The 24,285-nt window shown below is 37.0% G+C and overlaps 2 protein-coding genes across 2 annotated transcripts in view; both read left to right on the plus strand.

Annotated features, from left to right (window-relative positions):
• Positions 1-1,400: 1,400 nt before the first annotated feature.
• LOC140715043 (uncharacterized) lies at positions 1,401-24,163 on the plus strand. The gene is made up of 6 exons (XM_073026770.1): positions 1,401-1,493; positions 6,510-6,719; positions 12,416-12,501; positions 14,760-14,900; positions 18,659-18,806; positions 22,549-24,163. The coding sequence occupies exons 1-6, from the start codon at positions 1,401-1,403 to the stop codon at positions 23,068-23,070; spliced, it is 1,200 nt and encodes a 399-aa protein (XP_072882871.1). The 3' UTR covers positions 23,071-24,163.
• The window catches only part of LOC140715044 (coiled-coil and C2 domain-containing protein 2A-like), a 71,327-nt gene continuing 70,338 nt past the window's right edge, over positions 23,297-24,285 (plus strand). The window contains exon 1 of the mRNA XM_073026771.1: positions 23,297-23,409. Coding sequence (XP_072882872.1) covers positions 23,297-23,409 — 113 coding nt within the window. The remainder of the gene's footprint in view (positions 23,410-24,285) is intronic.

Raw genomic sequence — 24,285 nt, forward strand, 5'->3', positions numbered from 1 at the left:
ATATTGAAACAATGATGTAATGCTGAGGCTGTTTAAAGCACTGGTGAGGCCTCAGTTTGAGCATTGTGAGAAGTATTGGGCTCCTTACTTAAGAAAGGATTTGCTAACTTTGGAGAGGGTACAGAGGAAGTTCACGAGAATGAGTCCGCGAATGAAAGGGTTATATGAGCAGTGGTGAAAGCTCTGGACCTATACTCACTGGAATTTATAATTTTTGTATATTTTTCATTGTAATTTGTAATTTTTCCTTGCTAATGACAATGGGTCAGATGCTTAAGCTAAGCAATAGCAAGCACCTGGGAAAGTGATTCTGCTTTGGAACTCCATATCATAATACTCATATAATCACTAAAGCACATCACTGCTGGGAGCTATTCTGGACCTTTATAGTTACCTTATGGTGATGAACATTATGAAATACGTCACATATGGTGCCTTCTACCAGACTGTATGGCCGTCAGATTTTGATCCCAGGAAAATACCAGTACCTTCAAGAGGAAGAAAGTGCTTTCATCTGACTGGGTCGTCTTTTAACCCAGCACAACTTTCTAGTATTAACCAATAATGTGACAAGGTATGGAGATAAATGGTCTGGCACTATTCTACATTATTCCTGCATTTAGTCTTTTAAGATCACTATTTTTTTTGAAGCCTGGAGAGTATAGCCTCAGCCTGCAAAATCTCTTCATGTAGGGCAAATTCCTCAAATCCAGGAATCAATCTGGTGATTCTTTCCTGCAGTTCCTCTTTCGCAAATAGATCCTTACTTAGGTAGAGGGAGTGTCCTGCGCATAATATTTCAGATACAGTCTTCACAGGGCTCCATATAATTGCAGCAAGAGGTGTTCATTCTTGTGATAAAGGCCAACACATCACAACTTTCCTAATTGTTTGAATCACCTGCACATTAACTTCCAGTCATTTATTTGCTATGTCTTTGCTCATTCACTTACCTACTGCTTATATCCCCTTGAAACTGCTTTCTTTCCTCACAACAGAGACTGCCACACAGTTACTTTTCCCAAGATTGTGCTGGTGACACGTGGTGATGTTTTGTGGTTAGCTTACCTTACTTCTAAAGGGAAGTATAAGATCATTTGATCTTACTGTAATTTTTCAATCTGTAAATTTTCCATTCATTGATAAAAAAATATTTTTGTTAGGAAATCAGCTTTAAAGGAGTCTAAAAGATTGGACATGAGCTAGTCTTGGAAGGGTGGAGCTCAAAATGATACTCTTGTAATTGTGTAGGTACCTTTAGCCTTTAGACAATTTGTACCTGTAATCATAGCTGAATTTAGTGGTGAGCTTTCTGTGATAATATTTCAATCAACATTTATGACACTTTCGGCATTTAGCAATGTTGTTGAATGCATTGAAGGTAAAATAATTAGTAGTGTATGGTGTTTGAGAGACATCAGGTACGAAGTCCAAGACCTCAAGTTAAAGATAAAGCATATACACCCTCTGTACCTAATAAAGTGGACACCTGTGTATGTTTTTGGTCTTCTGCCCATTGACTTGTTGTGCGTTCAGGGATGCTCTCTGTGTACCACTATTATAATGCAGGGTTATTGGAGTTACTGTTGTCTTCCTGTCAGCCTGAAGCAGTCTGGCCATTCTCCTCTGATCTTTTTCATTAACATGGCATTTCACCCACAGAACTGCTGCTTACTGAGTGTTTTTTTTTTTGTTTTTCACAGCATTCTCTGGAAACTCTTGAGCAGGATTTCCTATCAAAGGGTCCATGGCATAAAATAGGTTGGGAACGCTTGCTCTAGAGAAAACCCCAGGAGATCAGCAGTTTCTGAGATACACAAACCACCCTGTATGGCACCAACAATCATTCCATGATCAAAATCACTTAGATCACATTTCTTTCCCATTCTGACCTTTGGTCTGAACCTCATCATCATGTCTGCTTGCTTTTATGCATTGAGTTACTGCCACATGATTGGCTGATATTTCCTTTAATGAGCAGGTGTTCAGATGTACCTAATAAAGAAGCCATGAGGTGTAGCTCAACCTAGACCATAAGAATGTTTCATATCAAAAAAGCATAGTTTCCCTTTGTCATGTATGCAGGTGTAGTATATTCAGTTGATTGTAGACTTGGTGGTGACATGATTTGTGGCTGCCTGTAAGCCATTCTCAAGGTTGTATAATTTATACATTCTTTGATAATAAATGTACTTTGACTTCAGCATGGTCTTGGGCTGCTGTTTGTTTAGACAATCAATTTGCCACTAAGAAAGTAAATTCAATAGCTTTGCAGAAGAAAATAAATTAGGACGTTTGACAAGAGCCTAATTGCTGTGGTGCTGATGCTCTGTTTGTAAACTAGCTCTGTTGATTCTTCACAAAGAAAAATTAACTGGTAATTTGTTTCAGCATTTTTGAGATGAGAGAGAACATCAAAAGCCTTTAAACTGAAGTACAGTAGCATTAATTAATCTTAAATATCTACAGGCTAGTACATACCAGTTTAGTCTGCTATTGCCAGGACCAGACAAAAGGGCATAGGTTTCTCTAAGGGTTAGCACATTGTGGCACAACTGGAGACTTTCCTATCACCTGCTAGCTTCTATCCTCCCTCTCCCCCCACCTTTTTATTCTGGCTTCTGCCCCCTCCTTTCCAGTCCTGATGAAGGATCTTGGTCCACAATGGGAACTGTTTATTTCCCTCCATAGATGCTGTCTGATCTACTGATTTTTGCCAGTACTTTATGCGTGTAAAACAACTGGAGATGGGTCTTTTGGCAAGGAGTTATTTCCAGGCTGAATTTGCAAAACTGGAACTCTGTTCACATGATTTATCAGTGTAAATCTATGCAAGAGTGATTTCCAGATAGGCTGTCTGGATTTTGGTTTGATGAGCTTCATTGAAGAAAACATGATCATGAATGATCATATGCTGGACATTGCGCAATCTTGAGGCAATATTCCCAGTTTATAATTTTCAGGATATTCTTCAGAAATTACTGAAATTAATATCATTACTCCAATAATTTTTAAATTCCACATTTGACAAACATAAATTGAGATCTTGAAAGATTTAATTTGCCATTCAATTGTTTAATGAGTATCTCACGGCTGTTTCCTCAAGAACAGGAAATATAATTGATCTCAGAAAATGCACAAGTTCAATCGCCTTGGGAAATCTGAAGTCTGGATTGATGAAAGCTGAGGCATTTTGCACATAGCTGTAACTAAAATAAGTGAGTAGCCTAATGTGGTGAAATTGTGTCTAGGACATTGGAATGCAAGACAGTGTCATTACCTGTTGCTGAATCCAAGACAGTTAAAAGTTTCACCATTCATACTTTTTGATGAAATGATCAACAAGCATTTCTTTGCCTTTGCATGTCTCCTTATTTCTCTGCCACCAAACTCAAGTCAGAATATGCTCTGTGTACTATCACCCTCTGCCTTTTGTGGGCAAGACAATTGTGAATCCACACTGCCAAGTTTCCCCGGCACCCATGTCTCTTGATTTTCTGAATGGGACTATCATATGGTATCTTGTCAGATGCCATACTAAAATCCATTATCAAAATCCTTATCCATCTCAGTGTTTTTCAGAAGTTCCAGCACATACTCCTTCTTAATATCAACATGTTCCAGCATATCAGCTTGTCCTACTCTGACAACACATTTGTCAAAGTCCCTCTTACTGGTGAATGCAGAAACAAAGTATTTATCAAGGTCCTCCCCTGCCTCCTCCAGGCTTGTTTCCTCTTTTATCCCTGATTGGTTCTACCCTTACTCTAGTTATCCTCCTGATCTTTGCATATATGTAGAATGCCTTGGGGTTTTCCTTAATTCTGCTTGCCAAGGCCTTCTCATGTCCCCTTCTATTTTCCTATGTCTATTCTACCTAGTTTCTTCCTAACTACCTTGTAACTCTTAAGAACTCTGTCTGATATTTGCTTTCTAAACCTTAAGTATGTTTCTTTGGTCCTCTTGACAAGATATTTCACAGGCACTAGATCAGCTGCAGAATTGTATTTTTAATTCTTCACAGGAGTAGGAACTAAGTATATTTCATTGTGTAACTGGTAGTCTATTTATTAATTTATTTTATGTAAAGGAAACCAGTTTTTTAAAGTTCAGAATCATCCTTATCTCACTATAGTGCTTTTAACCCACCCTTCTAAACCAGTGGAAGTTGCAGAAAACATCAATAAGACTACACATACAAGTATGTACAAACAAGCTGGATGAACTCAGCAGGTCGGGCAGCATCCATTGAAATGAGCAGTCAATGTTTCAGGCCGAGACCCTTCGTCAGGACCAAAGAACGAGGGGGCAGGGGCCCTCTACAGAAGGTGGAGGGAGGGTGGAAGGTGCCAGGTGAAAAACCAATCAGAGGAAAGATCAAGGGGTGGGGGAGGGGAAGCAGGGAGGGGATAGGCAGGAGAGGTGAAGAAGGAATCTAAGGGGAAAGCACTATGGGTAGTAGAAGAAGGCAGAATCATGAAAGAGGTGATAGGCAGCTGGAAGAGGAGGCAGAGTGAAAGTGGGATGGGGAAGGATGCCCCTCCTTCTTCAGTCCTGACAAAGGGTCTCGGCCCAAAACATTGATTGCTTGTTTCAACGGATGCTGCCCAACCTGCTGAGTTCAACCAGCTTGTTTGTATGTGTTGATTTGACTACAGCATCTGCAGTATACTTTGTGTTTACATACAAGTATGCACAGCAGGGTTCTATATTATAATTGCCTGGCATTATAATTTAGATGGCTTTTGGATAGGAACTTTGTTTTTGGATTGCAGTGATGCATGATGACTTTTGAGACTGATTTTAAAACCTATGTTATCTAAGGTGGTACATTATAATTATCTGCTCAGCCAAAATATTTTGTGTTGACTAAAACACTGTTGAAATACATTTAGGTACCATTATTATATATGAAAATGTGAAGATGACACTCAAGTACAGTGAATGATCAAAATTTGTTTTTGCATCATTGGAGAGTGGAATATTGGGTAGGGCATGAGAAACGTTTCCTGTCTTTTGAAAATTTTCATGTTTGATTGGCACTTCCAAACATATAACACAAAATTTCCATGGTTGAATATGCCTATAGAATTCCAGACACTGATTCAAATCAAAGTTCAAAGTACAGAGTAACATTTATTATCAGTGTATATGCATGTCACCACAAACAACCCTGAGTTTCTTTTTCTGTGGACATACCGAGCAAACAGTAACTGCAAACAGGATCAATGGACAACAAACTGTGATAATGCAGGTGTAAATAAATAGCAATAAATAATGAGCATGAAATTATAAGTTGAAAGAGTCCTTAAATAAGTGTAGTTATCCTTTTTTGTTCAAGAGCTTGATGATTGAAGGGTAGTAACTTCAATGGTGGTGTGAGTTCTGATGGCAGCAACTTGAAAAGAGCATGGCCTGGGTGGTGAGGATCTTTGATGATGGATGCTGTTTTCCAGTGGCAATGTTTCATGTAGATATGCTCAAGGTTGGAAGGATTTTACCCATGATGTACTGGGTCAAGTCCACTACCTTTTGTAGGATTTTCCACTTAAGTGCATTGGTGTTCTCATACCAGGCGACAATGTAGACAGTCAGTACACTTTCCACCACATATCCATAGGTTTGCCAAGGTGTTTGAAGACATGTCATATCTCCACAGACTCCTAAGGAAGTAGAAATGCTGTTGTGCTTTCTTTGCAATTATATTTATATGATGGGTCCATGATAGGTCTTCTGAGATAGTGACACCCAGGAATTTACAGTTACTGACCCTCTCCACCTCGGATCCTCCGATGATTACTGCCACATGGACCTTTGGTTTCTCTCTTCTGAAGTCTATAATCAGTTTCTTGATCTTATTGACTTTGAATGAGAGTTTGTTATTACATCACTAAGCTAAAATTTTTATCTCCCTCCTGTAAGCTGGTTCATCACCACTTTTGATACAGTCCCCAACAGTGGTGTCATTAGCAAACTTGTATATGGTGTTGGAGCTGTACTTAGGCTCACAGTCATAGGGATAAAGCGAGTAAAGCAGGGGGCTAAGTACACATCCCTGTGATGCTCCTGTGCTGATGGAGATTGTGGAGGAGATGTTTTTACCAATCTGGACTGACTGGGGTCTACAAGTAAGGAAATCCAGGATCCAATTGCACAAGGGGGTATTGAGTCCCAGATCTTGGAGTTTACTGATTAGTTTTGAGAGGATGAGCTGCTGAAATTTGTTCATTTGACATCCAGAATTTGGAAATCAATCAAGATTCCTACTGTGTGGATTTAATAACAATGGATTGCACACTGAGTCCCTGGACTCAGGATGCAACTCACAACTTGCTGACTCAATTTGAAATGTTGCCAAATGAACTTAGCACTTCATAAGATCACAAGGAATCTTCCACTTAGCCTAATGATATTTGAAATACTTTATTCAATATTCCTTAGTATCATTACAGTACTTCTATGTTTAGCATCCTGACTCTTGATTGCTCTATTTTGTATTGTTTTTACAGGCAATAGTAAATGAGTTTGTGACTGATATAGCTGACAATTTTAAGGAGATTTCTCAAATTTATCGGCTGGACATTAACATTGCAAATTTGTGGTTTGTTCACCATCCACTATTCAGCAGAGAACATGTCTTGGCTGCAAAGCTAATACAGCTTCATAATAATTACCAAGAGAGACAAAGAAAAAATATTAGCCAACTCTTGTTTGAAAAAGTAAGTGGTGATATTATGATACTATTTATGAGTTACTTAATATACATTCAGTGACCATTTTATTTGGTAAAAGTCTGGTCTGCTGCTGCTGTAGTCCATCCACCAAGGATCACCATGTTGAGCACTCATAGATGCTCTTCTGCACACTGCTGTTGTAATGTGTGGCTATTTGACTTCCTGTCACCTTCCTGTCATCTTGAACCAGTCTGACCATTCTCTGATTCTCTCATAAACAGGGCATTTTCACCCACAGAACTGCCACTCACTGGATGTTTTTTGTTTCTCACAGCATTCTCTGTGAATTCTTTAGACTGTTGTGCATGAAAATCCCAGGAGCTCAACATTATCTGAGATACTCACACCATCCTGTCTGGCACCAACAATCATTCCATGGTCAACGTCACTTAGATCACATTTCTTTACCATTCTGATGTTTGGTCTGAACAACAACTGAACCTCTTGACCCTGCCTGCATGCTTTCATGCATTGGGCTGCTTCCACATGATTGACTGATTAGTTATTTGCATTAATGAACAGGAGTACCTAATAAAATAGCCACCGAGTGTATCTTCTATTAACTCCAACATTGAAAACAACTGAGAAAGACTGGTCATAATTACTGAGGTTTTAGAAATAATCATAATTCCATTAGTAAATGTCATTCCAACATACAAAACTAAGTTGCTTCATTTGATATTGTGATATTAACTGTGTAAAGGCTACACTTTCATAGCATTTTTAACTACAGTTATGATTAGTAAAGCTTACTCAGGATATATTTTGCAGACTGGATGTATATAAAGATGTTATTGAACAGCAGTTGGAAAGCACCTGTTGTAATAGTGATATTACTCCATATCTATGGTATTCACCAATGAGAGGGAACTTGATGATGGTGAGGACAATATGAGTGAGGTTGAAGTTCTGGAGCATGTTGATATTAAGGGAGAGGAGATGTTGGAGATGTTAAAATCCAATAGGACGGATAAGTCCCTGGGGCTTGATGGAATATTCCCCAGGCTGATCCACGAGGTGAGGGAAGAGATTGCTGAGCCTCTGGCTAGGATCTTTATGTCCTTGTTGTTCACAGGAATGGTACCGGAGGATTGGAGGGAGGCGAATGTAGTCCCCTTGTTTAAAAAAGGTAGTAGGGATAGTCCGGGTAATTATAGACCAGTGAGCATTACGTCTGTGGTGGGAAAGCTGTTGGAAAAGATTCTTAGAGATAGGGTCTATGGGCATTTAGAGAATCATGGTCTGATCAGGGACAGTCAGCATGGCTTTGTGAAGGGCAGATCGTGTCTAACAAGCCTATTAGATTTCTTTGAGAAGGTGACCAGGCACGTAGATGAGGGTAGCGCAGTGGATGTGATCTACATGGATTTTAGTAAGACATTTGATAAGGTTCCACATGATAGGCTTATTCAGAGAGTCAGAAAGCATGGGATCCAGGGAGGTTTGGCGAGTTGGCTTGCCTGCAGAAAGCAGAGGGTAGTGGTGGAGGGAGTACATTCGGATTGGAGGGTTGTGACTAGTGGTGTCCCACAAGGATCGGTTCTGGGACTTTTCGTGATTTTTATTAATGACCTGGATGTGGGGTTAGAAGGCTGGGTTGGCAAGTTTTCAGACGACAAAAAGGTTGGTGGTGTTGTGGATAGTGTTGAGGGTTGTCGAAGATTGCAGAGAGACATTGATAGGATGCAGAAGTGGGCTGAGAAGTGGCAGATGGAGTTCAACCCAGAGAAGTGTGAGGTCGTACTCTTTGAAAGGACAAACAAAGTTAATGGCAGGATACTTGGTAGCGAGGAGGAGCAGAGGGATCTGGTACATGTCCACAGATCCCTGAAAGTTGCCTCACAGGGAGATAGGGTAGTTAAGAAAGCTTATGGGGTGTTAGCTTTCATAAGTCAAGGGATAGAGTTTAAGAGATGCGATGTAATGATGCAGCTCTATAAAACTCTGGTTAGGACACACTTGGAGTACTGTGTCCAGTTCTGGTCGCCTCACTATAGGAAGGATGTGGAAGCATTGGAAAGGGTACAGAGGAGATTTACCAGGATGCTGCCTGGTTTAGAGGGTATGCATTATGATCAGAGATTAGGGGAGCTAGGGCTTTACTCTTTGGAGAGAAGGAGGATGAGAGGAGACATGATAGAGGCATACAAGATATTAAGAGGAATAGATAGAGTGGACAGCCAGCACCTCTTCCCCAGGGCACCACTGCTCAATACAAGAGGACATGGCTTTAGGGTAAGGGGTGGGAAGTTCAAGCAGAATATTAGAGGAAGTTTTTTTACTCAGAGAGTGGTTGGTGTGTGGAATGCACTGCCTGAGTCTGTGATGGGGGCAGCTACGCTAGTGAAATTTAAGAGACTACTAGACAGGTATATGGAGGAATTTAAGGTGGGGGGATATATGGGAGGCAGGGTTTAAGGGTTGGCACAACATTGTGGGCCAAAGGGCCTGTATTGTGCTGTACTATTCTATGTTCTATTACGTAAATTATTATGCCATCAACGTAAAGTCAAAATGCGTCCTTCTAAGTTTGAAGTGAACCAATCATAGCACTGATGGAGAAGTCAAAGGATGGAAAGGCCCCCACTTCATGAAGAAATACCTTCTAATATGTAGGCCTTGTCCAGATATTTAACAGAGACGACAAATAAATATTAGGGTTGATCTAAAGAAAAAAGTAGGAAATTTGTAGGTTGGAAATAATGGACAGAAATTGTTCAGATTATGGAATTCTTAATGTCTAATTGAACAAGATTATCTCTTTGGTTCTTGAATGCATGTGAGCATACAGGATTCACACTTTACCTCAGCTTGATTGTTGAGCCAGATGGGTCACCAGATTTTTCCTTAGACATGTTCATCCTCACCCATCATTTAGTTTCAATGTACTTCCTTATTTCCGGGTTTCTTGATCATGTTCTGCCACTGCAGTTCTTAAGAAAAGCATTTGAAAGTGCAGTGAACTCACAGGCATGCCAGTGCCTGTTATGATGCACTTGCTGATAGTCCTCCTCAATAGCATGATTTTTAATTTTTGCAAACAGTGTTTCCTCAGTAAACATTTACATTAAGAAATGAAGACTGGCTCCTGTTTATGACAAGTAAATGAACAAAGAATATTGTTTGAAAGTTTAACTTACTAGAACACAACAGTTGATACTTAGAAGCTCATGGCTGTTGTGTATAAAAAGCTGACAAAAAAATAGCTCCTGGCCCTGGATAGTGAATATCCATCACAGACAGGCTGGACTTGTTTGCCTTGAAGTGAAGGATGCTAAGGTTTGACCTGGTAGACACTTATACAGTGGTAAGAAGTGGAAATAGGTAGATAATCAGAATCTTTTTCTTGTTGTTGGGGTAACAAAATTATGAGGGCATAGATTTAAAGTAGGAGGAAGGAGTTTTTAAGAAGGATTTAAGGAAAAGTTTTTTTTACACATAGTAGTTGATGTCTGGAATGTGTTTCCAAAGAAGGTTGTGGAACCAAATACAATCATTGTAATTAAGAGGTGTGTAGACGAGGAAAAGATGGGTACAGGCCTAATGTGGCAAATGGGATAAGTGTAGAAGGGCAAAATGATGGGCCAAGGGATCTGTTTCTGTGTTGATTAGCTCTATGGATATTAGCATCCCAGGGATTTAGGTCTAAATGTCTTTAATATACCTGTTACAAATAGGGTGTCTAGTGTCATTAAAAACGCTGTAATTCTAGTCCAAATTTTTGCCTGGCATAACATGCTATGTTAATTTTCATTGGTTGCTTCTAAATCTTAACTTACATGCACGTTTTTCTTTTCAAATTAATATCTATTTGAAATCATTTTAAAGTTTTCCTACAAATTTACACCTTTCCATTAAATTTACCCTTCAATAAAGCATTGATATAAATTTCTCTATATTGTACTGCAGTTTTCTATGCATCTCCCAAGAATTTGACGTGTGTTTTTTCTTTTTTGCTGCTAGAATTTTGTGCTATTCAAAAGTGTTCAAGTCTCCTATACAAATTATGACAAACCCTCACCTATCAATTAATCTTAGGAATTAATTAGGCTCCAATTCAACGTTTTCCAAATAACTCTCAGCCTGTTTGCTGTTCACTAAATAACATTCTCATTGTTCTGCTACATTCACTCTCATGGTATGAATATAATTTTTTTTCCAGGAGCCTATAACACAACAACTTATTGACTGGAGTATGCAAATTGTTAATGATGTATCTATTACTGCATCAAAGCCATACTTTCCTTTCCTATAGCTTCATATTTGAATCTCTTCAATTGGAACTCTGTACCTACCACTGATCTCAATAAACTTGAAATCTTGTGTGACTATGCGGTGGTGCATTGTTGCTTCTCATCGTTCTCAATTTTTACTTTAACTTTGTTGACTAAATTATTTTGCTTCAATTACTTGCTGTTGCCTATCTATGTGCACTGCACTAATTTTCTTTTACCAATGGATTGTAAATCAAAATCTCCTGCAATTATCATCAGCCATTAGGCTCTAAAATGAGTCAACCTGTAGCTGGGGAAGTGATGACCCCCTCCTGTTAGACTGTTTGTAGTAAATTATTTTTTATTCTTTCTACTTCTCTTCTAATATTTATATCTGTGCACTTGTAATGCTACTGTGACACGGTAATTTCCCTTGGGATCAATAAAGTATCTATTTATCTACCAATGACTGATTTTTATTCAGAATCTTAAAGAATGTAAAGGATCTGTCCTTTGATCTTTATTTCTCATATACTCTATGTTCCACAGTAAAACAGAAGTAAAAACACATTGGGGTTTAATAGTTACACTGTTAACATAAAATATATCATCATAATCATCATCATCTCTTTCAACATTCCCATCTTAGTTGTCAGGCTTTCAGATATTGAGCCAAACAATACCTAAGTTAAGCTTTGAGAAATGATGCAAAGTGTGCAGAGATATGAAAGGCTGAGATTTTCTAAAATATTGGCAGGAGGAAAGAGAAAAGGTTAATGGATGTTGCCCACACAAAGTGCTGGAGGAACTCTGCAAGTCAGGCAGTATCTCTGGAGGGGAATAGGCAGTCCATATTTGCAGAATCTCTTGTGTTAATAGGCATAACGTTAACCTAGCTTGCATAGCAGGAAACAAGTCATGTTAAATCAGTCACCAGTTAATATGATTTAATTAACTTCAGCATACTATGTACAATTGGACTGATGTATTGAAACATCATGCTTACCAAGATAATGTGGTGAAGTAACCCTTAACAGAAAATAAAATTGTGTAGAATGCAAAGTGGTGAATGATCTTATCTGATCAGTTTCTTGCTTGAATGGCTAGATAAAATTACATCTCATATTTGAAGAATAAATAAGTTTTTCATTTAGGATTTTGTATTATAACTTGCCATATAATAAATTACATTGGATATAAGGCTACTCACTTTGATTTGAAGGATAGATGTTATGCTTATGATACCACCTTTTTTATGAAAACAAAATAAATAGAACAGATTATATTTACCTCTGTCAGCTATTTGCTGTCCCAAGTCTACTCTGCCTCTGCATTGAAAAGTGGGGAACTGTAATGAGCTGGAATTTAAATTAATTTTAGAATGAGAAAATGTTTTGTGAAACTACATAATTAATTAATTTTGAGCTACTGTATATACAATTTACATACCCATCTGCTTCTCCGTAGCTTCAAACATTTCATAATGTATTAATAAACTTGGAAGAAAGTTCCATAAATCTCAGTAGAATTGAAGATATAAAGAAAGAAATAAGGTAGGTACCCAGATGACTTGTGTTCTTTTCCTTAAGAATATTTAATTTCACTGTTGACTTCTCCTTCAAAACCCATCATTAACTGCAAGTGTGTTTATTAATATTCTGGAACATAATCAAATAAGCATGTAGCTTTCGAAACTAAGCAGAAAATTTAATTTCTTGAGGGTCTCTTCTGTTCCTGGTCCTTCTCTGTATTCAAGATTGTTTATTGTCATTCTTCTGTACACAAGTGTAAAGGAGAATGAAATAATTGTTATTCAGGATCCGATGCAGCATAAAAAAACACAATAAGCATAAAGATCACAATAAAAATACAAGAAATATAATCTGATTTTATATTGACTTATTGTATATACATAAAGTGATGTTTGGTACAGCAGTATCTGTACATAAAGTGATTCTGACAGAAAATCAAGTCAAGACAAGTCACTTTTTATTTTCATTTTGACCATAACTGCTGGTACAGTACACAGTAAAAATGAGACAACATTTTTCAAGACTATGGTGCTACATGAAACAGTACAAAAACTACACTGAACTATGTAAAAACAACACAGACAAAAAAAAACTACACTAGACTACAGACTACCCAGGACTGTATAAAGTGCACAAAACAGTGCAGGCATTACAGTAAATAATAAACAAGACAATAGGCACAGTAGAGGGTAGTAAGTTGGTGTCAGTCCAGGCTCTGGATATTGAGGAGTCTGATGGCTTGGGGGAAGAAACTGTTACATAGGCTGGTCGTGACAGCCCGAATGCTTCAGTGCCTTTTCCCGAATGGCAGGAGGGAGAAGAGTTTGTATGAGTAAAATGATAAAGTAGTGATGGTGGGGTAGGTTAATGCTGGCCTTTTACAGGTACTTTTCTGTATATATGTCCTTGACAGCAACTAGGCTGGTGCTGGTGATATGTTGAGCAGTTTTAACTACTCTTGGTAGAGCTCTTTTGTCCACCACAGTGTAATTACTGTACCATGCAGTGATGCAGTATATTAGAATGGTCTGAACTGGTACCATCTGGTATATTAATTATTCCATTTTTTGTGCTTCACATATTGATGAGTCTTAACTACATATCTCAGAATTTTTGACCATTTCTTACTTTAGCTGAAATGGGAAAGTTTACAGAAGCCATGACTAAAAATTTCACAAAGCTTTACAGTACCAGCGATCTGGGTTCATTTCTTGCTGCTGTCTGTAAGGAGTTTGTATGTTCTCTTCGTGATCACGTGGGTTTCTTCTGGGTGCTCTGGTTTCCTCCCACAGTCCAAAGACATACTGGTTGGTAGGTTAATTGGTCTTTGTAAATTGTCCAATGATTAGCCTAGGGTTAAATTAGAGGTTGCAAGGCGGCTTAGCTCAAAGGGCCGGAAGAGGCTATTCCACGCTGCATTTCAACAAATAATTAAATAAAAAATGTAGTAAAAATTAGTGAGAAGTTAGAGGATTGTGAAGCTTTTTAAAACAATGGCCTTACCTATGGTCTTAACTCTTGATTCTTCTAATATCCAAAAATCTGTTTGTTTTAATACTTTAATGAAATTGGTATTTCATTACAGCCCAAGGAGTTAGAGATTTCTAAAGAATTGCCACCCTTTACGTTTTGAAATTGCTTATCAACAATATTAAAATAGATAATCTGTTCATTGTCACAGTGTTGTTTTTTGGGTGGGCACTTGTGTAGATTGGCTGCCACGTTTCCTGTTACAATAGCATCTACATTTGAAAAGTACTTTACTAACCGAAGAGCATTTTGAGATGTTCAGAAAATGATTTACAATTCTTTACAGATATTTCTTCTTTTTTTCTTGTAAAATCTTATTTTTCTATTTGGGACCATCTTCAGTAATACACATTATTCAATTCACCCCTCCTTTTCGAATTTTCATTTGGAGGACTGAGTTATTTTGCAGCTTGGCTGATTTATCTGGATGAGATACAAGAACAAATCTGGTTGAATTGTCCAGCATCTCCAAACCAACTACTGTTTGTTTGTTCCTAACTTATGCCTGTTTAAGAAATGAACACATTTAGACAATGTGATTTTCATTATTGTTGTTTTAATTCATCTGCTTGGATAAGAAAGAAATTAGTTAACCAATATAGAAAAGTCATAAAAAAGAAAGACAACTAAGAATGGACGAATAAATAAATGAGTAGAACAAACAGGAGCTTGCAATACTTCAGGAATTTATGAGTCATAGGTTGGGCACTTATACTGTATGAGCTATTCATACCCTTTATGTATTTTAGAGAAACAAAAAGGCTTTTGAATGTGGAAAAGGAAAAAGACATTACCCTTCTTAGAAACATTTTGACTGTTTGGAAACAAATAAAATCCTTAAGAAAATTTAAAAAGTGCATCTGTACACCAATAAAGCTCCAAGTCAAAAAGTAAGCTAATTTTGATATGTTTATATTAATTTATGTCTGCATTTTTCCCATTATGAATACATAAATTATTAATTGAAAGGGTGTTGAATTTACTACATGCAATTATTTTATTTTAAAGAAACCAGTTTACACTAATTATTGTATTGAATTATTTTGCTTTAATTTATTAGGCTCAAATCAAACAATAAAAAGCAATATAACATTCTTGTTTTCCTTGTTCTAAATGTAAATTTTTAGTTTTTTGTCAGGCTAATAAGTATTTACAAAACTTATCCTCGGAAGCAATTTTGTTTTAGCCTCCTATTGTTGACAGAATTACAGTTGTTTTCTCTTCTGTCTGGTTTTTCCCACCACATTATCAAAGCTCCTCTCTTGGGATATTTTGAACATTACTTGTTCCTATCCTACTCTGGAGCTCTCCCTCACTTATTTGCTGCTGCTGTTCTCAACCGTAACATTCCATCAACTTTGCTTCTGAAATGTTTGCCCTTCAACTTCATGTATCTGTTTGTTCACTATCTTCTTTTACTATCTCAATTTCTGAGAATGTCGAGCAAACAGTATGTACCGTAAGTGAAATACTTCAACTTCTTTTCAGTGCTCTATTCCATTTTTACCTTCTACCTTGCATCTATATTGAAAATGCCATCTTCCACACCAACACTTCTGATGTATCTTCCATTTCTTCATATAAGAATTCCCCTAAATTGTTGCTGGCAGGACTCTTCTTTGTGCCAGTTCTATTTCCAACACTACTGCTATCAATGTTCCCATCCCGCACAGAGTCAAACCACTACACTCCATCAGGTTTCACATTGATATAGTCACCACAAGAACACAAAATTAGAGGAATTCAGCCTTTGTTGTTTACAAACCAAGGTATGAAGAGTCAGCTTCCCATTTTACATAATCCTATTTAGTTCCCCTCTCCCATCTGGTTCCATCTGCCTATAATTCTACCTACACGTTTTGCCTGGTGGTTCTCCTATACTCCAGTCCTTTTCCTAAATAGTTCCATCATTCCTTCACTTCTCTCCTTCCTTACTTTTCAGATTCCAGCATCTGCAACACCTTATATCACCACTTATTACTTTTCAGCCTCTCTCTCTGCTTCTACCCACTCCCAACCTTTCTCCATCTGCTACTTAATTTTTTTCACTGCTTGTTTGTTTCTACTTATTATCTACCGGTTTTTGTCTCCCAACTTTACCCCTCACCCACCTGATATGATCTGCCCATCATCCCCTGATTACCTGGTTCTACCTTTCACCTGCTAGCCCCTTCCTCACCCTTCTCTCTCAGCTCTTTATACTGGCTAATTCCTCTCTATATCTCAGTCCTGATGTAGGATATCATCCCGAAAAGCCCACCATCCTTTTGCCACCACAGATGCTGCTTGACCCGTTGAGTTCCTCCAGCTGTTTGTTATTTTAGTTCTAGAACACTACATTAGCATTGTCTCGTACTTTCACATCAAGAATTATGCCATCTCCAAACTAAGCCTACAGAGCCATTTAAAATGTTGACATTAATTATATTAATACCTGTAGCTGAACCAAAATATGCAAATATTTGCACTGTAGAACACTAACTGAAAGAAATAGTATTTTTTAGAACTATTTTTGTTACTGTGCATGATTTATGCAAATTAATATATAATGCTTTGTAATACAAGAACAGTCAAGATTTAAAAATCATGTACATATCAAAAATGGATTAAAATCACTTCACTACAGTAAAGAATCCGGATGTAAAAAATTACATCTGCTGCTATTCAGCTCAAAACCACGACCCATATCAGCATCTTGCAGCTGTTCATTCTTGTCCACTTTTCAGCCAGGTTCCTACTAATATAAGCAACACACACAAAGTGCAGGCCAGGCAGCTATGGAAAAGAGTAAACAGTCAATGTTTTGGGTTGAGACCCTTCATTAGGACTGGAAAAAAAGGTGAAAGTCAGAGTAAGAAGGTAGGGAAGGGGAAGAAGAAGTACAAATTGGTAGGTGATAGGTGAAACGGGGAGAGGGGGAGGGATGAAGTAAAGAGATGGAAAGTTGATTGGTGAAAGAGGTACAGGGCTGGAGAAGGGGTAATCTGATAGGAGATGGCAGAAGGCCACGAAAGAAAGGGAAGGAGGAGGAGCACCAGAAGGAAGTGATGGGCAGGTAAGGAGATAAGGTAAGAGAGGGAAATGGGAACGGGGAATGGTGAAGGGGGGGGGGGGGCAATTTCCATGAGTTTGAGAAATTGATGTTTAATGCCACCAGGTTGGAGGCTACCCTGATGGAATATAAAGTGTTGCTCCTACAATCTGAGTGTGGCGTCATCGTAGCAGTAGAAGAGTCCATGGGCTGTCATGTTGGAATGGGAATGGGAAGCAGAATTGAAATGGATGGCCACCAGGAGATCCCGCTTTTTCTGCCACCATCCTGTTAATATAATTAAGTTTAAATTATCCTGTAAAAGAACTGCCAGAGTCCCTGCAGGTCATTCTTCCCATATTAAAGATTTTAATGTAGAAGTTTCTCACTCTGAATATAGCAGCAATTAATTCATAATTTTCTTAATGCTTTTAATAAAACTTTATTTTCTATTCATTTTGATAGCCTGCTAAAAGCTTATCAGTCCCAGCTTACTTAATTTTATTGCTCTATTCTTGTTTTATATTTGACTATTAGTCTCATTCATCTTTTCCCTTTAACCACACCTAAGTGTAAAGATGAATATGTAATCCCTTTGTTGACAGCTTTAATCCACATCTTCCTGCCCACCTTTACAAAATATGTTCAATCTGCCCCTGGCTCACAGAAAAAGTCAACAAACTTCTTTTCCAACATCAAGTATTTAGCTATGTTGTCATTTTCCTAATCCTCCAAACATTGTCTTTTATTCTTTGCGTCTGGAGAAATAATTCTCTGGTTGTCATTTGCAGTGTACATTGATTAATTTCCAAGCAGTCTTTCAGAACAATGAAATTCAATTTGTCCTCTGTCCGCCTGAGAAAGCAGGATCTCCCAGTGGCCACACATTTTAATTCCACGTCCCATTCCCATTCTGATATGTCTACGCATGGCCTCCTCTACTGTCAAGATGAAGCCACACTCAGGTTGGAGGAACAACATCTTATATACCGTTTGGGTAGCCTCCAATCTGATGGCATGAACATTGACTTCTCTAACTTCTGTTAATGCCCCTCCTCCTCGTCTTACCCCATCCCTGATTTATTCTCCCCCCTCTTTCTTTCTCTCTCTGCCCATCACTCTTTGCTTGTTCTCCATCTCCCTCTGGTGCTCCCCTCCCCCTTTCTTTCTCCCTAGGCCTCCCGTCCCATGAACCTTTCCCTTCTCCAGCTCTGTATTCCTTTTGCTAATCTCCTTTCAAGCTCTTAGCTTCACCCCACCCCCTCCAGTCTTCTCCTATCATTTTGGATTTCCCCCTCCCCCTCCTACTTTCAAATCTCTCACTATCTTTTCTCTCAGTTAGTCCTGACGGAGGGTCTCGGCCCGAAACATCGACAGTGCTTCTTCATATAGATGCTGCCTGACCTGCTGCGTTCCACCAGCATTATGTGTGTGTTGCTTGAATTTCCAGCATCTGCAGATTTCCTCGTGTTTGCTTTTTAAACTCAATTTGTATCCTTCTTGAAATTAAACTTTACAAGAATCTGTGTTTCTGAGTAATGAAATAAAAACGCTTAACGTTTGTTGAAAACATTCAAAATTCAACATATGGTGATTGAACACTTTTGTTGCAAACAGATTGGAAGTGAATGGTAAAGTATTTGGAAAGCAATGTGAAGTGGAGTACTTTGCAGAAGTTATTGAACTAGAACAAAAATTTGAAGAAGATTTCCGGAAAGAATTGGAAATGTACAATGAAAAATTGGAAATTTGGAAAAGCAAACAGGTATGTAAGTACACCCTAGAATTAATATTGATCACATTCCGGTTTATCTTCATCAAAAAAAGATGCAATAAATCTAAGTTGATTTGCTTTATAATAATTCTTAAAGTTTGGAAGTTGTAACCCTCCTAGGTCAAATTTCCATGTCAATTTTTCCAATGATATTCTTGACATCTTACCTTTCCAAAGGAACTTCCTCACACATTTATTTAACTCTTGAAAAAACTTCTGCGGTAATTATATTAGTAGTGTTTGGAATAAATATTGTAATCTAGGGAATATATTCATTTTTACAGCATTTACTCTGCCTACTAATGTTATTGGTAATGTCATCCATTTATCAAGATCTTCTTGAATTTTTTTCAATAATGGTAAATAATTTATATAAATTCTTTATATCATTATCAACTCTTATACCTAAATATTTTATACCATTTATCGGCCATCTAAATTGAGTTATTAGTCGACATTGACTATAATCTCCTTTAGTAAGGGGTAGAATTTCACTTTTATCCCAATTCATTTTGTAGCCTGATATTTTCCCATATTCTTCCAATCTAGAAGATAATTTACTCAGCGAATACAATGGGTTTGTTAAATAAAGCAAAACATCGTCAGCAAATAAATTAATCTTATATTCTTCCTGGTTAACTCTGAAACCCATAATATCTAGGTCCGTTCTAATTAATTCAGCTAATGGTTCTATCGCCAACACAAATAAAGCAGGTGATAATGGACAACCTTGTCTAGTTGACCTTGTTAACTGAAATGATGTTGAAATTTGACCATTTGTCACTACTTTAGCTTTGGGATTAGTATTTAAGGTTTTAATCCATTTTATAAAAGATACTCCTAATCCATATTTTTCCAATACCTTAAATTAAAAATCCCATTCCAATCTATCAAATGCTTTTTCTGCATCTAAGGCAACTGCCACACTCATTTCCTCCCTCTTTTGTGCCAAATGAATTATGCTAAGTAACTGAGTTACATTATCTGCTGATTGTCTATTTTTGATAAATCCTGTTTGATCCATATGTATTAATTTTAGAAAGTATTTAGATAATCTATTAGATAAAATTTTTGCTATTATTTTATAGTCAGTATTCAACAAAGAAATAGGTCTATATGATGTTGGTTTTAAAAGATCTCTATCTTTTTTTGGCAATACTATTAAAATAGCTGTCGAAAAAGATTCTGGAAGTTTATGCGTTCTTTCCGCTTGGTATATAACTCCATAAAAGGAGGAATTAGTAAATCTTTAAACTTCTTATAAAATTCGGGCGGAAAACCATCTTCTCCTGGAGGTTTATTACTCTGAAGTGATCCTAGAGCTTCTTCGACCTCTTTTAATGTAAAAGGTATATCTAATCCCTTCTGTTCTTCCGAATTCAATTTTGGAAGAGTTATTTGTGATAAAAACCTTTCTATCTCGACGTTATCATTTTGTGATTCTGATTGATACAGTTCAGAATAAAAATTCTTTAAAGTTTCGTTAATTTCTAAAGGTTTATACTTATTTATACTTATTCTAATTGCATTTATCGTTTTGGAAATCTGGTCTTTTTTAACTGCCAAGCAAGAATCTTGTGTGATCTTTCACCTAGTTCGTAATATCTCTGTTTAGTTCTCATAATTGCTTTTTCTGTTCGATATGTCTGAAGTGTATTATATTGTAACTTCTTGTTAACAAGTTGTCTTCGTTTTTCTTCTGTCATATATCTTTGAGATTCTTTTTCTAATTTTGTAATCTCTTTTTCCAATTGATCTATTTCTACCATATATTCCTTCTTAATTTTAGAAGTATAACTTATTATGATTAGAATAGAATTAGGTAAAATAGGAGAAAATATACCAGAAGATTTTATATATAAGTGGGAATCTAAATGGATACGGGAAAAGAAAGAATCTCCTATATTAAAACATTTGATTGATTTATGGGATAAGATAAATGTTGATGATGAGATAAAGAAATCTTTATTAGCAAAGAGACCTTTAATTCAAAATAAACTTATTCCTTTTACAATGGATAACCAACTTTTATACAATTGGTTTCAAAAAGGGATTAGATATATAGGAGATTGTTTTGAAGGAGGTATATTAATGTCATTTGATCAATTAAAGAATAAATACAAAATATCAAACAACACTCTTTTTTGTTATTTCCAATTAAGGGCATATTTAAGAGATAAATTGGGTCAAACAATGTTATTGCCGAAACCTAATGAAATAGAAACTTTAATTCAAAAAGGAAAAATTAAAAAAATTATTTCTTGTATGTATAGTTTGATTCAAAAACAGGCAATTAAACAAGGAATTCATAAGTCAAGACAAAAATGGGAAACTGATTTGAATATTAAAATTGAAGAAACAAGTTGGTCAAGACTATGTCTTGACAGTATGACAAATACAAGAAATATCTGGATAAGATTAGTGCAATATAATTTTTTACATCAATTATATATTACGCCACAAAAAATAAATAAATTAAACCCAAATTTATCTGATCGATGTTTCCGATGTAATCAAGAAATTGGTACTTTTTTACACTCTACTTGGTCTTGTTTTAAAATTCAACCTTTTTGGACAAATTTAAGAATTTTATTGGAACAAATTATTGGAACACAACTTCCACATAATCCAACATTATTTTTACTAGGCGATATTGAAGGAATAAAACCAAAATCCAAACTGAATAAATATCAGAAAGAATTCATAAAAATTGCATTGGCAGTAGCCAAATAGGCTATTGCAGTTACTTGGAAATCGGATTCATACTTAAGTATAGATCGTTGGAAGAATGAAATTTTTAGTTGCATTCCACTTGAAAAAATTACTTATAATTTAAGAGATAAATATGAAATATTTCTGAAAATTTGGCGCCCTTATTTACAAAAGATAGGATTAAATATATAGGTGCTCCGAAGATAAAATTATTAGTTATCTGGGGAAATAAATAAATATATATACTAAAGCTATTATGAACTCTATGGAGCATGTGGGGATCTTCCGATATCCAGGCATTCTTTCTTTCTTTCTTTTTTCTTCTCTCTTTTTTTCTCTTTCTATAGGGATATGTTAGGAGGGAGGGGTTAAGGGGAGGGGGGAAGGGTTGATAATTTTTTATATAATTTTTTTTCCTTCTGTAACCTATTTGAAAATTCAATTTAAAAAATTTATTAAAAAAATATTGATCACATACAATGTATGGCCGATCAATGGTATGGTGGCATCTGCACCAGACTTCATGGCAAATGGTCCCTGATTTGAATTGGGCTGGCTCTTTGCATGTCTTCCATCCATGCTTGGTTGAGCATCAAGCTAGTTTTACCTGTACTTGCATGTAATCAGTTCTTACTTAACAGTTTCCCCTAGCTTACAGAATTAATACTTCATACGTTGTATACTAATGGAAATGTTTCCACATGGCTGATATTCTGACTTAGGCATCAGAATTAACTTCTACTTTGGTTGAACTGGTCAATTTCTAAGATTAGATGTATACCTAATTCTGTCAATGCAATCATGCTAAATGTTAACTAAACCAAATATAAAGTAAAATAAGTTCAAATATTCACATACACACTGGGATAAACTGGCATCCCAATTATTGGCCAGGACTTTACTGAGTCTGCCCACTGTCTTCCCTATTTTCAATATTTCTGAATATGTTATTCATTTATATTTGTTTATTTAGATTAATATTTATTTCAAGCTATTAAAAAGATTCAACCTCTTGCTTCAGCAGTATGAGATACCCAACTACTTCAAGCAGGCTTCAATCATACCAATATCCAAGAAGAATATGGCAACTTACCTCAACCATCCAGTAGCACTTATATCCTCTGTGACGAAGTGTTTTGCGAGGTTGCTCATGAAGCATATCAACTGTTGCCTGAGGAATTACCTTGATCTGTTCCAATTTGCCGACCATCAAAACGGGTCAACAGTAGATGGAAGCATTTCATTAGTTCTTCACTCAGCTCTGGAACACCTGGACCATGAAGATACACACATCAGGATGCTCTTCATTGAATACCACTCAGCATTCATCCCATCAAAGCTCATCACAAAGCACCAAGGTCTGGGTCCTCACTTTCCTCACTGGCAAACCCTGGTTAGTATGGTTGGCAGTATCTCCTCCACACTCACCCTCAACCTCGGAGCTGTGTGCTTAGTCCCCTGCTTTACTCACTTTATGCCCATGATTGTGCGGCTAAGTACAGATCTTCCTCAGTGTCAGCAGAACCAAAGAGCTGATTATTGACTACAGGAGGAAGAAGTCAGAGGACCATCAACCATAGTCTTCGTTAGGGAATTGGCGACTGGAGATGGAGTGGGTCAGTAGGTTTAAATTCCTTGCCATTATCATATTGGAAGATCTGTCCTGGGACCAACACAGAAGTACCATCATAAAGAAGGACCTACAGTACATCTACTTTCTTAGAAGTTTGTGTAGATTGGCTTGTCACCAAAAACAGTCAAACCTCTTGATGCACAGTGGAGAGTATCCTAGCTGGTTACATGATGAACTGGTATGGAAACACCAAAGCCCAGGAACAGAAAAGACTATAGAAATTGGTGTCCACAGCCCTGTCCATCACAGGTAAAGCCCTCCTCATCATTAATTGCATTTACACGGAACACTGCCGCAAGAAAGCAGCATCCATCATCAAAGACCCACACCATCTAGGCATTGCTCTCTTCTCACTTCTACCATTAGGCAGGAGATATAGAAGCTATAGGTTCGACACTACCAGTTTCAGGAACAGTTTTTATTTTGCAAATATCAGGCTCCTGAACTGGCATGGACAGCTTCACTCACTACAACTCTGAACTGATCCCACAACCTACAGACTCACTTTCAAAAGACACTTTACTACATATTTGAACAATTTATTTTCTTTTGCACATTGGCTGTTTGTCAGTCTTAGTTAATGTATAGTTTTTCATAAATTCGATTGTATTTCTTTATTTTTCCTGTAAATACCTTCAAGAAATTGAATCTCATGGTAGTATATTGTAATATAAATGTACTTTGTTAATAAATTTACTTTGAACTTTGAAAAGAAAATATATAAAATATGTTTTATGTACCAGCATAAATGCAAAATATTGACCCATGGAGTTTTAAAACAGTATCTAAGGACATGGTAAGGGATACTTTCAGTGCCACCTGATAGAGCACCAATAAAAGACATAGCAGCACAGTGGGTTCATTCTCTGGTAGACTGATCTTGTGTCAGCAATGGTTATTGCTGTCAGGCAGATAGCACCCTAACTCAATCCCCTTCTGTTCAAAATGAGCATAGAATGCTCATTTAAACTCATTGGGAAAGGTTATGCTGCTATCGGTGAATCTACCCTACCTTTAGATTTTAAAAGATCCGACAAATAAAGTAAGACCAAGTTTAATGATGTAATTCCAATAACAAAGTAACCAAAACTGTACAGACTACTTCCAAGTGTCTTGTACATCAAA

This window comes from Hemitrygon akajei, chromosome 23 (assembly GCF_048418815.1).
Source record: "Hemitrygon akajei chromosome 23, sHemAka1.3, whole genome shotgun sequence".
Classification (NCBI taxonomy): domain Eukaryota; kingdom Metazoa; phylum Chordata; class Chondrichthyes; order Myliobatiformes; family Dasyatidae; genus Hemitrygon; species Hemitrygon akajei.

Excerpts from the sequence above, each read along its gene's own strand:
- LOC140715043 (XM_073026770.1), top strand. The coding sequence starts at position 1,401 with ATGGTGTTTGAGAGACATCAGGTACGAAGTCCAAGACCTCAAGTTAAA. Across the intron at positions 12,502-14,759 it reads GATATAAAGAAAGAAATAAG|AGAAACAAAAAGGCTTTTGA; the intron begins GTAGGTACCCAG and ends TATGTATTTTAG. Across the intron at positions 14,901-18,658 it reads ATAAAGCTCCAAGTCAAAAA|ATTGGAAGTGAATGGTAAAG; the intron begins GTAAGCTAATTT and ends TGTTGCAAACAG.